Source organism: Tarenaya hassleriana, unplaced genomic scaffold, assembly GCF_000463585.1.
Source record: "Tarenaya hassleriana unplaced genomic scaffold, ASM46358v1 Cleome4, whole genome shotgun sequence".
Lineage (NCBI taxonomy): Eukaryota > Viridiplantae > Streptophyta > Magnoliopsida > Brassicales > Cleomaceae > Tarenaya > Tarenaya hassleriana.
Window position 1 is genome coordinate 5,931,964 of NW_010966881.1, and position 13,511 is coordinate 5,945,474.

The window sequence follows — 13,511 nt, forward strand, 5'->3', positions numbered from 1 at the left end:
GTCAAATTCATTTTTGCAAACTCTCCGATTTCTTGGCTTCTGCAAAATCTGGAAGGGGCTGATCGCTGCTTCAGATCTTGCAGCGACTGGGGATTTCTTTTCTCCTCTCTTCTTCTTCTTCTTCTTCTTCTTCTTCTTCCTCGCCCCTCTCTTTTTCCTCCGTTTTCTCTTTCCTCTTAGATCTGATACCGGTTCTTGATTCTTTGATCTCGGTGTCACCATGGCTGCCGCCAACGCTCCGATCTCCATGAAAGAAATCCTAACGGTAGGCTTCTTCTTTTTATTCTTCCTCGTATACTTGATTTTCTCTCATTTCCTGGTCCTGAACGAATCTGGTTATGGTAATCGAGCTTGGATAGGACAAAATTGAGAAATCACTTATGCGTTATGGTGTTCGAAACCCACCTGCTAGTTTAAGATCGTCTTTTCTCTCTACAGCGAGAACCTCGAACGAGTGATCTGACCGGCGTGATAATTTTTCGGATCTGAAACTTTCAGATCTGCGTAGAACAAGATTGTGCTGTAGTTTGTGTTAGTTATTTTTTGTAGTGGAGAAGATTCCTTTGATCTGAGATTCTCGAAGAATTTAGATCGTCTCTTGTGATCTGTGCGGTTTTGCAGCTTCCGAGCATTGGGATCAATCAGCAGTTTATCACGTTTACGAATGTCACAATGGAATCGGATAAGTACATTTGTGTGAGGGAAACGGCTCCTCAGAACAGTGTTGTAATCATTGACATGAATATGCCGATGCAACCTCTGAGGAGGCCCATCACTGCAGATTCAGCTCTTATGAATCCCAACTCAAGGATCCTTGCGCTGAAAGGTATGGTGTATAAGATAGAGTTTCTGGTAGCTGATACTGATAGTTGTTCGAAAGCTCTCATCCTGACTTCTCCACAAATTAAATCTATCTTTCTAAATGCAAGATATGTGCCATTCCTGTAACCCATCCTGACTGCAGAAGAGTCTGGAAATGGCAGCATAGTTTCTTTCTAAATGCAATATATGTTTCTTATTCTTTATGGTTCCTTATTGCGAATTTTGTTTAATCTTGCAAATTTTGGAATTTGTTCACAGTTTATTTTAATACTTAACATGGATCCAAAACCAGCAATCTGGAGAGTTTAATAACACATGCTGTTCATTTTTCATCTATTTCCTTTGCTCGAATAGTTTAATAAGCATATATACACACACACACATATATATACGTGTGTATAATTACAAATTATGCTGGGTGTGTTAGTTGAATCCCATATTTTCCCCCTTTCTTTCTTCACTTTGCTCAGTTCTTGGAAAATTAGGGTTCTGAGTGGTTGATTCAAGTCACATAAATGATTTTAAATAGAATTGCATCAAGTGATATCGGAGCTGTATGAATCATGTTGACTATGATAGTGATGTTAAAGATAAAAAAATCTTGTAATTAGTAAATTCACTCTGGATTTTGGTTCTTTTGCTTATTTTGTGCTGGGTTTGCAGAAAGATTTGAGTAAAATTGCATTAAGTTAGTTTGGATGATGTAAGAAACTTGTTGACTACGATAGCAATAGTAAAGACGTCGAATATCTTGTAGTAAATAACTTTTCTGTGAACTTTGGTTGTTTTGCTGACTTTTGTACATGTTTGAGGAGAAATTTATTATTGCTCCTTTTTATTTGTAGCTTGCATGAGGGAAACCTTCTCATAAGCGATGATATATTTTTTTTATATCTGCAGCTTCCTTATTTCAAATCTCATTTATGCTTATATTTATCTGTTTTCGTCTCTTTAAAGCTCAACTTCAGGGTACCACTCAGGATCATTTACAAATATTCAACATTGAGGCAAAAACAAAAATCAAATCGCACCAGATGCCTGAGCAGGTGGGATCTCATTATTTGCCTGGTGGTGATAGATTATGTTTTGCATGTGGATTGAAGTTAAAGTCGCTTTCATTCATTTCTAGGTTGTCTTCTGGAAGTGGATTACCCCAAAGATGTTGGGTTTGGTCACACAAACCTCTGTATATCATTGGTTGATTGAGGGTATAGTTAATTTCTATCTAAAAAAGGCATCAGGAATTTTCTTTTAATGTTAGATTCTGGTTTGCTGGTCCTAATTTAGTTCCTTGTCTCAGGTGATTCTGCACCAGTTAAGGTATTTGATAGGACAGCAAACTTGGCAAACAATCAGATAATAAACTACAAGTGTGATCCCTCGGAAAAGTGGTTAGTCTTGATTGGCATTGCCCCTGGTTCACCTGAGGTAATTAACTTTTGTATTCAGTTATATATTGCTGGTATCTTACATAATTATGAAAGTTATATTTGTTTTCTTATCTTTAAATCTTCTTCATTAGTCCAGCCGTTTTGGTTTTCTAACATTTGAATTTTGCTCATTTCCCTGTAGAGGCCACAACTGGTGAAAGGGAACATGCAGCTTTTTTCTGTGGATCAACAGCGTAGTCAAGCCCTTGAAGCTCATGCTGCATCTTTTGCTCAGTTTAAGGTCTGGGGAGTTTCTTTCTTGCTTTCTGGTTTTATATGTCAACCACCTTAAATGGAGTACAAAACTCTCCTTGTGCTGGTCGAGCAGGTTCCAGGGAATGACAATCCTTCTACTCTTATTTCCTTTGCGACCAAGAGTTTTAATGCTGGACAGATAACATCAAAGCTGCATGTGATTGAGCTTGGTGCCCAACCAGGTTGTGGCTTTTGTCATCCCTTACCTGACTGCTCTCTTGGACGGCGTTTGCCAAATATTAGAATTGGAAATTTTCTTGTTCCTTTTTGCAAATAACCAGTGATACACCAACATGTAAAACTAGAGTTCCTTGTGTTTGGTAGACAACATATTCGTCAATTTGCATTCTTTTTAAATTATTCTATTTGCATAATTGTGACATGTGGCTTGATATTGATTCCAGGAAAACCATCTTTTACCAAGAAACAAGCAGATCTCTTTTTCCCTCCAGATTTTCAGGACGATTTTCCAGTGGCTATGCAGGTTTGTGGCTCATGAGTCATTACTGGTTCCTTTTGTTTTCCTTCTGTCTCAGTGACATATTTCATGAAGTTTATTCGTTATGTGGCAGATTTCTCACAAATATGGTTTGATATATGTCATTACCAAGCTTGGGCTACTATTTGTGTATGATCTGGAGACAGCTACTGCTGTGTACAGAAATCGTATAAGTCCAGATCCAATATTTTTAACTGCCGAAGCCTCGACAGTTGGGGGTTTCTATGCAATAAATAGGAGAGGGCAAGTCCTCCTGGGAACAGTAAATGAAGCTTCAGTAGTGCCTTTTGTTAGTGGCCAAGTGAGTTATAATTGCCTTTTCTCTTCGGGTAAAAGTGTGATGTCAATCCTATGGGTGCCTGTTGTAATAATCTGTTTCCAATATGTTACAGCTGAACAATTTAGAGCTTGCAGTCAATCTTGCAAAAAGAGGAAACCTTCCAGGAGCTGAAAATTTGGTAAGTACTATGCAATTCCTTATTTGAATCGTCAGTATTATTGATTTAGTTGGAGGAGCAGGTAATATGGCTGTGAAGCCTGTGATTGGGATGGGATCTATGATCTTTTGTAACGCTGAACATGAGAAAACAATCCAACAGGATATATCTGGAGTTGACAAGCAATTTAGATCATTGTAATCCTGATAAACCTTCCATGGAATGAAAATCGATAAAAAGCAAGCTATGTTTAGAAAAAAAACCAAAAGCTGATAGATATGTTCATAAATATTGAAGAAGTTGTTTCTGTCTATGCTGTTGGTAAAACCAGCTACTGTTACAAAAGCATGTGTTGTCCGCAATGCAAGAATTTACTTCATTGCTTCACTGCTTTAATGTTTATGGTATATTTGTTACATTATGATGTATAAACCCGACAAAGACTTACGCTTCTTTCATGTCGATAATTCTGTTCATCTTTGGTCTTTGATGTCTTAGGTTGTCCAACGTTTTCAAGAGCTATTTGCTCAAACAAAGTATAAAGAGGCTGCTGAGCTTGCTGCAGAATCCCCGCAGGGAGTACTCCGGACACCTGATACAGTTGCTAAATTTCAGGTTTTCCTTCTCCATAATTATTTCGAGTGTTTTCTTCTTTCCATGTTTGGAGGACATACACAACTCTTCTATGAACTAATTGGTCAGAGTAAACGTGTTGCAGAGTGTTCCTGTTCAAGCTGGGCAAACCCCTCCACTGCTGCAGTACTTTGGCACGCTTTTGACTAGAGGGAAGCTGAATGCATATGAGTCCTTGGAGCTTTCTCGGCTGGTTGTGAATCAGAATAAAAAGAATCTTCTGGAGAATTGGCTGGCAGAGGACAAGTTGGAATGCAGTGAGGAGCTTGGAGATCTTGTGAAGGTTTGACTTTGATATGGAACAAAAATTTATTTTTCTTTACGGAATTGACTTAGGCCTTGTGAATTTATGGTGAATTTTTTACATTTCAGACCGTGGACAATGATCTTGCTCTGAAAATATACATCAAAGCAAGGGCAACCCCAAAAGTAGTTGCTGCCTTTGCTGAAAGGAGGGAGTTTGACAAAATTTTAATTTACTCGAAGCAGGTCAATTTAGTGTACTCTCTTCTATTGGGATGTATTCTCTTGTTCTTAAGATACTGATTGTGTTGTTGGTTTAGGTTGGTTACACGCCTGACTATCTCTTTCTCCTGCAAACCATCCTTCGCACAGATCCTCAGGTCAGTGGAATTAATCTTTGGAAGTTAATGCACTCCTAAGAATCCATATGATGTCCTAATCAAAGAAAGAAAGAAAGAAAGAAGAAAAAGACCGAGTATAGAAAAAATTATAAACTTGTTTACATTGGATTGCAGTATATGTAATCTCATTGTCTCGAGTATATGCAAAAAAATCTTTGTTTTTGCAACATTGGATTGCAGGGTGCGGTGAACTTTGCGTTAATGATGTCCCAAATGGAGGGAGGATGCCCAGTAGATTATAATACCATCACAGATCTTTTCCTTCAGGTACTTATGTTGAAGTAATGAAACTTGCTTGAGATAGAAGGCCGTGTTAAGCTCTTAATCAGGGTCTACTTGTCTTTTTTTTTTATCTTTCTTGTTGCAGAGGAATTTGATCAGAGAAGCAACAGCATTTTTATTGGATGTTTTGAAGCCAAATCTACCTGAGCATGGATTTCTCCAGACAAAGGTGAAATATAATTGCTTAGATTATGTCCATGAGGCTGTATGTCAGTATCTTTCTTACTATATCTGATGGTATTATCATTTATTTTCCCTCAGGTGCTTGAGATCAATTTGGTAACTTTTCCCAATGTGGCTGATGCAATTCTAGCTAATGGGATGTTCAGTCACTATGATCGTCCACGTGTTGCCCAACTCTGTGAAAAAGCTGGGCTTTTCATACAAGCTCTGAAGGTAACGCACATTAAACCTATCTCTTTGATGAAATGTTGTGTATAGTTCTTCTTAAATTTTCAGAATGTTCCCTTTCTTTCACTACTAAATTTTTCCTATCCTTCCCTGCAGCATTACACAGAGTTGCCAGATATCAAACGTGTTATTGTTAACACCCATGCAATTGAACCACAGGTATGTTCATAGTGCTTGAATTAGCCTTTAGTGAAGTCATAGGTTATAGATGACTGATTTTGCATCTTCATAAAGGCTCTTGTGGAGTTCTTTGGTACACTATCTCGTGAATGGGCTCTGGAGTGCATGAAGGACCTTTTGCTGGTCAATCTCAGAGGGAACCTTCAGATAATCGTACAGGTACATAATATACTATATCTTATTGCGCAAACAAGTTTATGACCTAAATTGAAACTGATGGGTAAATTCTCTCTGTAGGCTTGCAAAGAATACTGTGAGCAATTGGGTGTAGAATCATGTATTAAAATTTTTGAGCAATTCAAGTCATATGAAGGGCTGTACTTTTTCCTTGGTTCATATCTCAGTATGAGGTAACTTTCAGCAAAAGAATTTACTTCTGACATAGAATTCTATGATGCTAATTGCATGTGCCCTTTGTATGTTATTTCTGCTTCTTTATGGGGCAGTGAGGATCCCGAGATTCACTTCAAGTACATTGAGTCTGCTGCCAAAACTGGCCAAATAAAAGAAGTGGAGCGTGTGACCAGAGAATCCAATTTCTATGACCCTGAAAAGACAAAGAACTTTCTGATGGAAGCTAAACTCCCTGATGCTCGTCCCCTCATCAATGTTTGTGATCGTTTTGGATTTGTCCCAGATCTCACACATTACCTCTACACCAACAACATGCTTCGTTATATCGAAGGTTACGTGCAGAAGGTACTGGCTCTACTGACTCTTTAAATAAATGTATCTCATATTCAGTGCATCCACTTATCAATCATCTCTTTTTAGGTAAATCCTGGCAACGCCCCCTTGGTTGTGGGACAACTGCTAGATGATGAGTGCCCAGAGGATTTCATCAAAGGCCTCATTCTTTCTGTACGTTCTTTACTTCCAGTGGAGCCCCTCGTCGAGGAATGCGAGAAGAGGTATGTTCCACATGCACTTTCCCAATTGCTTCCCTTCCTTGATTTAATTTTCAAAAATTTTGTTTCAGAAACCGACTTCGTCTCCTCACACAATTCCTGGAGCATCTAGTTAGCGAGGGAAGTCAGGATGTGCACGTCCACAATGCCCTGGGTAAAATTATCATTGACAGCAACAACAATCCAGAGCACTTCCTGACAACCAACCCTTACTATGATTCCCGAGTTGTTGGCAAGTACTGTGAGAAACGGGATCCTACCCTTGCGGTTGTGGCTTACCGAAGAGGAGAGTGTGATGATGAACTCATCAATGTCACGAACAAGAACTCCTTGTTTAAATTACAAGCTAGGTATGCAACTCATTTGCCATGTGATGTTTCTGTTTTGTACAAAATGCATTTGCTGCTGTATATTTACGCCTGTATTCTCTGGTTGCAGGTATGTCGTTGAAAGGATGGATGGTGATCTCTGGGACAAGGTTCTTAATCCTGAAAATGAATATAGAAGACAGCTTATTGATCAGGTTGTGTCCACTGCATTACCAGAAAGCAAGAGCCCTGAGCAAGTCTCTGCTGCTGTTAAAGCTTTTATGACTGCTGATCTGCCCCATGAGCTTATCGAGCTTCTCGAGAAGATTGTACTTCAGAACTCTGCTTTTAGTGGAAATTCCAACCTTCAAAATCTACTCATTTTGACTGCCATCAAGGCAGATCCGTCAAGGGTCATGGATTACGTCAACAGATTGGATAACTTCGACGGACCTGCTGTTGGGGAAGTGGCTGTTGAAGCCCAACTGTACGAGGAAGGATTTGCCATTTTCAAGAAATTTAATTTGAATGTTGAGGCTGTTAATGTGTTATTGGACAATATTAGAAGTATCGAGCGGGCTGTCGAGTTTGCATTCCGTGTTGAAGAGGATTCAGTTTGGAGTCAGGTTGCCAAGGCTCAACTCAGAGAGGGACTCGTAAGCGATGCGATAGAGTCGTTCATTCGCGCAGATGATGCCACACAATTCCTCGAAGTTATCTGTGCTGCTGAGGATGGTGATGTTTACCATGACTTGGTCAAGTACCTTCTGATGGTTAGGCAGAAGGTGAAGGAGCCCAAGGTTGACAGTGAGCTGATATATGCATATGCCAAGATTGACAGATTGGGTGACCTCGAAGAATTCATCCTGATGCCTAATGTCGCAAATCTGCAAAACGTCGGTGATCGCTTGTACGACGAAGCCCTGTATGAGGCCGCAAAGATCATATATGCGTTCATATCTAACTGGGCCAAGTTAGCTGTCACACTTGTGAAGTTGCAACAGTTTCAAGGTGCTGTTGATGCAGCACGGAAAGCTAACAGTGCAAAGCCATGGAAAGAAGTTTGCTTTGCTTGCGTCGATGCTGAGGAATTCCGCTTGGCACAAATTTGTGGACTTAACATTATCATACAGGTAATCTATCTATTCTCTTAAATTTATCGCTGTTAAGATTTGTACCTCAAATAATTTTGCTTTTCATGCTTTGCACCAGCTATATGACTGCACGAATGAGCACAGCAGTTTCCGTTTTAAGTTATATATCACCGGAAATTTATCCTACAATGTTCACGTCCTAACAAAATACTCAAAACATATGACCATAGTTTAGGGTTTCCCCTTTTTTCTTTCTCTGTTTTTGTACACTGAACAATTTATACCTTTTCGCAATTATTAGGTTGATGACTTGGAAGAAGTCAGTGAGTACTACCAGAACCGGGGATGCTTCAATGAATTAATCTCTCTCATGGAGAGTGGTCTAGGGTTGGAACGTGCACACATGGGCATCTTTACCGAGTTGGGAGTTCTTTACGCTAGATATCGCCCGGAGAAGCTGATGGAGCATATCAAGCTGTTCTCAACCAGGCTTAACATTCCCAAGCTTATCCGAGCTTGCGATGAGCAACAGCACTGGCAGGAGCTGGTCTATTTGTACATCCAATACGATGAATTCGACAATGCTGCGACCACTGTAATGAATCACTCCCCCGAAGCGTGGGATCACATGCAGTTCAAGGATATCGTCGCCAAAGTCGCAAACGTGGAGCTGTACTACAAAGCTGTGCACTTCTACTTGCAAGAACACCCAGACCTCATTAACGATCTTCTCAATGTCCTCGCCCTTAGATTGGATCATACTCGTGTTGTCGACATTATGCGCAAGGTACAGAACAAATATATTGTTCTTATTCATGCATTTTCCTCCATTGGCATCGATTCTAACGTGTAAACGGCTTTTCTTTACATATGCCTTCTGTATTCAGGCTGGTCATCTACGTCTCATCAAGCCTTACATGATTGCTGTCCAAAACAACAATGTTTCTGCTGTGAACGAGGCTCTGAATGAGATCTATGTAGAAGAGGAAGACTACGAGAGATTGCGTGAATCCACCGATTTGCACGATAGCTTTGACCAGATAGGTCTTGCACAGAAGGTGAGTTATTTCGCCTTCTTCCACCATTTGCATTAACCGGTATTTTCCCTGAAGCTTGACCCTGGGCCATTTCCTTTGTATGCTATGAACAGATTGAGAAGCATGAGCTACTTGAGATGAGACGTGTAGCAGCTTACATCTACAAGAAGGCTGGTAGATGGAAGCAATCCATTGCACTGTCGAAGAAAGATAGCCTTTACAAGGACTGCATGGAGACTGCTTCACAATCCGGCGACCGCGAACTGGCGGAGGAATTGCTTGTTTATTTCATCGACCAGGTATTCATTCCCTCATACCTATCCCTTAAGGGAATCGAGCCCGTGTCTTCAGCATGAAAAGACAATGATGTCCTATTCAATCGAGAGCCCAATCCTTGAGCTTTTGAGTTTTAATTTCTCATGCTGTTTGTTTCTAAAGTAATAATGTCGTGCAATGGTGTTACAGGGGAAGAAGGAATGCTTCGCAGCGTGTCTCTTTGTCTGTTATGACTTGATCCGGCCGGATGTCGCCCTTGAGCTTTCCTGGATCAACCACATGATCGACTTTGCTTTCCCGTACCTCTTGCAGGTGATTCATCCCTTTACTTACGTAATATCTTTCCATTCCATCACTTGTGGTACAATACACACTAAGTTTGTGTTACTCCGTAATCCGTATTGAATTCAAATCAACCTGCCCGTTTGCGCTGTTGTGCAGTTCATTCGGGAGTACACAGGGAAAGTCGATGAACTCATCAAGGACAAGATCGAAGCCCAGAAGGAAATCAAGGCTAAAGATCAGGAAGAGAAGGATGTAATCGCCCAACAGGTACCCCAAAAAATAAAACACCTTCACAACCTGCTTGTTGTTTCCTGATTTACTGAAGCAGCAAGAAAAAAAAAACTTTTTTTTGTTGGTGTTACGACGCAGAACATGTACGCTCAGTTACTGCCGCTGGCATTGCCGGCACCACCGATGCCGGGAATGGGAGGACCACCGCCGGGAATGGGAGGAGGCTTCATGGCGGCACCACCAATGCCGGGAATGGGAGGAATGCCTCCAATGCCACCTTTCGGGATGCCACCAATGGGAAGCTATTAACTTAACTCTCCATTTTCACCTGCGTTTTCCTTTCTCCCTTTTGCTCTCCACTTTGTATGCTGTCCACTGCCCGAAACAGTGGAACAGATCAAAGACACGACTCATGTTTTTCTCGCATCGTAGGCTGTGTTGATAAATATGTTTTGTAATATTCATTTTGTAGCAGAGAGAGATGCATTTTCTTTTTCTATTATGGGCTCTGCTGATTTGATTGAGAGGCAGTCCTCAAGTATTTGACTTTCGTATAGTGTTCTGTATTAGTCTCTGGATTGACTCCATGTCTCTATCGCGACTCTATAGGAATTCACCTTCGAATCCATTTTAATTTTGTGCTCTCTGTTTCTATTTTTACCACTGATACATCTGTAAACGTTTTTTTTACACACGAAATATCTGCTACCTGTAGGAGGGTGTGAACTCATCTCCAAAAGTTCGGGACTGCCGCGGGCTATCAATCACAGCGCGGAACGACGAGCATTTCGTATCTTACAGCACGGAACGACAGGGTGTCTATGTCGCGTGCGCTCACGCGCTCTAAGAGAGTAAATAGGATGAAGGGCCTAAATCTTCTTCGTTATCACTCAAACATGCACACGGCTTGAGCTCGCGCTCTTAGATTCGGTCGTCTTGAAGCTCCTCCTCGTATGTCTGGCTCTTGAACGTCTACGATCGCAACAATGGCTGTCGCTCTGAATGCCGGCGCCGGCTTCACTTCTCCGGAAACTCTCTTCTCCTTAATCTTGAATTGTCATCATCATCATCTTATCCCATTCGCTTGGTCGCACAGTTGAATTCTTCTCTATTTGAGCACCGATGAACTTGTCGGAATAGTAATTCTCGTTAGGGTTTGATACCATCTATTTTGTGAAGAAGCTTTTTGGGTCTCCTTGATTTGTGCTCTGGAGACCACGCACTTGTTCTTATGCGATGTATTGCTTCTTATGAAGCGAAAAATCGGCAATCCATTTCCATATATATCCAAAGAAATCTCTTCACTTTTCCCGAATTTGGTTTTGACCAAATTATTTGTTTCTGCAAAATGGAAAATTTTTCGTGTCCCTGTAAAGCCCTGGAGTTTTTTTTTTCCGGGTACAGTTATCTTATTGTCACAAGTTCATGAATTCTGTAGGTTTGAGAATTCCAATTATGGCGGCGGGGGTTCAGCGTAGAGATTGGTTATCTGTTTGAGTAATATTGTCCGGCTGCTGCTGAATTTCTAAGATGAAAAAGCTTGATGTTTATGCTCTGATGATTTGCTTGTTCGCTTGCTTGGTTTATATTTGACAAATTCTTCTTTCGGCAACAGATTCATGCCAGATACCAGCCTGTTCTAAGGTCCTCGGTTAAAGTTCCATCAGCAAAACCTACGCTCTTTGGATCCAACTCTTACATACATGGTTCAAGAAGGTTAGTCCCGAAGAAAAGAACAGTAGTGGTTATAGCTGGCAAAGAAACAGATGACAACGCGATCACAGCCGTTGATTCTCCTCCTCCGGATTCTGACGAAGCAGGAAGCCAAATTCTGGGTGCTGTCGATGACAGTCCATTGGTATCCAAAACCACAAGAGCTTCTTTGACGGCAAGGGAGAGACTGAGGGCAGCTCGTGTACTTGGCCGATACACGGAAACATCTGCAAAACCCAAGAAGCCCGAAATGGGAAGCAAATTGTTGGATGCAATGAAGGAGAGTGACAAGAAAGCGAGGAAGAAACCGGGTCTTCCAGAGGCACCCACCAACTTGTTCGATGATAGCAAGAGAGGATTGCCCAAAGGCTTCACCTTTCAGTTCCCCGGCGGCAACGACATTCTTGTAATCGCTTTCTCCTTCGTTTTGATTAGCACTGTGATGTTTGCCACCACTTACCTTGTCTGGAAACTCGGTGCTATTCACTTCAATGAATACTAGTCAGGTAAGATCTCCATCAACTTTGATCAGATTCCTCAATGTATATCATCAATTGGAGAGCTTTTTCTTTTGGCCTTAGGTTTAGTTAGATCAGTACATGCTACAGATATTTGTTTCATACTTGACAAAGCCGGTTCGTGGGCATATGCATAATACATGTAATGTTTCCGACTACTTGCAAGATGTATTGTAATTTTGTTACTAAGAGATGATTCAGGGTGCAAATTGGAAGGCCGTAAAATAATAGCAAGGTGGGTTTGAAACCTTGAAGAATCCGACCAATGTTTTTTTGTTCATATAATAGTCGAACCATGAGCCGAAACTATCCGAAACCGAGGACAAAATTTCACACTATGCCTTGAGTGCCACAAACTTGACACTTGCCCATATAGCCCCTTGGTTGAGACGAAGAAGAAGACCCCCGAGGCCAGTTCGAGCGACGAAACTGATGAGGAGCATTGCCTGATCTCACAGAGGCGTTATGAGCCGATACATAACCGATACCGGGGCTGAGGACAGAATCCGCAAGGAAGCTGTCAGGAGCAGCTTTGCTTCGTGATTAATAAGCTTCTCATGAAGCTCGTCGATAGAGCATGTCTTGCTGCTTCCAAGGACCGAAAGCAGGGTTTTCGGTGACCGCACCATCGGCTATTACAGTGGCAGGATGAACCGGAGTGGAGGCATCCACGAAACAGTCTAGCTTGTAATCTTCAAAGAGAACCTTCACTTGAATACTCCAAGTGAGGAAATTGGTGGATGTAATTGGTGGATGTAAGTTTTGTAATGTTGGACATGTTGACATATAGTAACGTCTTTTGCAGAGATTGAGCGTCAAAGGAGGTGATCTCCTCAGTGTCATGCGCGGCAGAGGTCAAGGAAGACATGTCTCGACGGCGGCTGGGAGAGATGCAGATGCGGCGATGATCAGCCAGGCGAAAAAGAGGCTTACGGCAGTAGCTAGAGACCAATTAGGGTTATTCCCTCTGATCCCATATAATCAATGAATGAAAGCAGATACATAACGAGATATTTATACAAGTAGGTTTAACCTAAAATACACATGTAAAAATACATAATTATCCCTGTATAGTTCATGCAAGTGATTGTCGTTTGAAAGACAAAATCAATACCGAGCAATATCAAGAAAGATCGACTGAGCATCGATCACGTAAAGAGCATGGATTTGTGATCGAAGAAAGTTTTTGATCGGAAAGAGATCCATAAGTAAATGCAGAGGTAATCGAATATAGATTGGGAAGGCGGAACGAAGGACGAGCATAAATTAATGATCAAGATTATCCAACAGAAATATAGCCCAGAAAACTAGAAAATAAGTTCAGACAGATCGAAACGGAGAAACCGCGAATTCAGTCGGACAAAAACTGAGGGAACAGGAGGAAAGCGAAGCAGTTCTCAGGCTCTACTTGGATCTCTGTCTCATCTTTCGTCTCTTCCTCTTCAACCTTCTCATACGCTTCTTCTTCCACTGAGAAAATCAAACAAAACCACTATCAGGATCGGACACAATGTGCGAATCAAAAACAACGAGGCGACGGAGATCGGA

General features: G+C 41.2%; 2 protein-coding genes and 1 long non-coding RNA gene across 3 annotated transcripts in view; 2 read left to right on the top strand and 1 right to left on the bottom strand.

Moving 5' to 3' along the window:
- Positions 1-35: 35 nt before the first annotated feature.
- Positions 36-10,366, top strand: LOC104824328 (clathrin heavy chain 1-like). The gene is made up of 30 exons (XM_010556374.1): positions 36-265; positions 622-826; positions 1,780-1,868; positions 1,952-2,030; positions 2,123-2,250; positions 2,395-2,493; positions 2,581-2,689; positions 2,912-2,991; positions 3,080-3,307; positions 3,399-3,464; positions 3,942-4,058; positions 4,162-4,359; positions 4,449-4,565; positions 4,640-4,699; positions 4,901-4,987; positions 5,088-5,171; positions 5,264-5,398; positions 5,510-5,572; positions 5,648-5,752; positions 5,831-5,943; positions 6,040-6,292; positions 6,368-6,504; positions 6,573-6,851; positions 6,940-7,942; positions 8,205-8,690; positions 8,791-8,961; positions 9,054-9,239; positions 9,406-9,528; positions 9,658-9,768; positions 9,871-10,366. Exons 1-30 carry the CDS (start codon positions 221-223, stop codon positions 10,039-10,041), a joined length of 5,127 nt encoding a protein of 1,708 aa, XP_010554676.1. The 5' UTR covers positions 36-220; the 3' UTR covers positions 10,042-10,366.
- A 106-nt stretch (positions 10,367-10,472) lies between these two features.
- Positions 10,473-12,121, top strand: LOC104824327. Its single transcript, XM_010556373.1, has 2 exons — positions 10,473-10,760; positions 11,348-12,121. Exons 1-2 carry the CDS (start codon positions 10,719-10,721, stop codon positions 11,945-11,947), a joined length of 642 nt encoding a protein of 213 aa, XP_010554675.1. The 5' UTR covers positions 10,473-10,718; the 3' UTR covers positions 11,948-12,121.
- A 1,075-nt stretch (positions 12,122-13,196) lies between these two features.
- Positions 13,197-13,511, bottom strand: part of LOC104824326 — a 601-nt gene continuing 286 nt past the window's right edge. Inside the window, exon 2 of the long non-coding RNA XR_773427.2 lies at positions 13,197-13,433. This is a non-coding gene — a long non-coding RNA (uncharacterized LOC104824326). The remainder of the gene's footprint in view (positions 13,434-13,511) is intronic.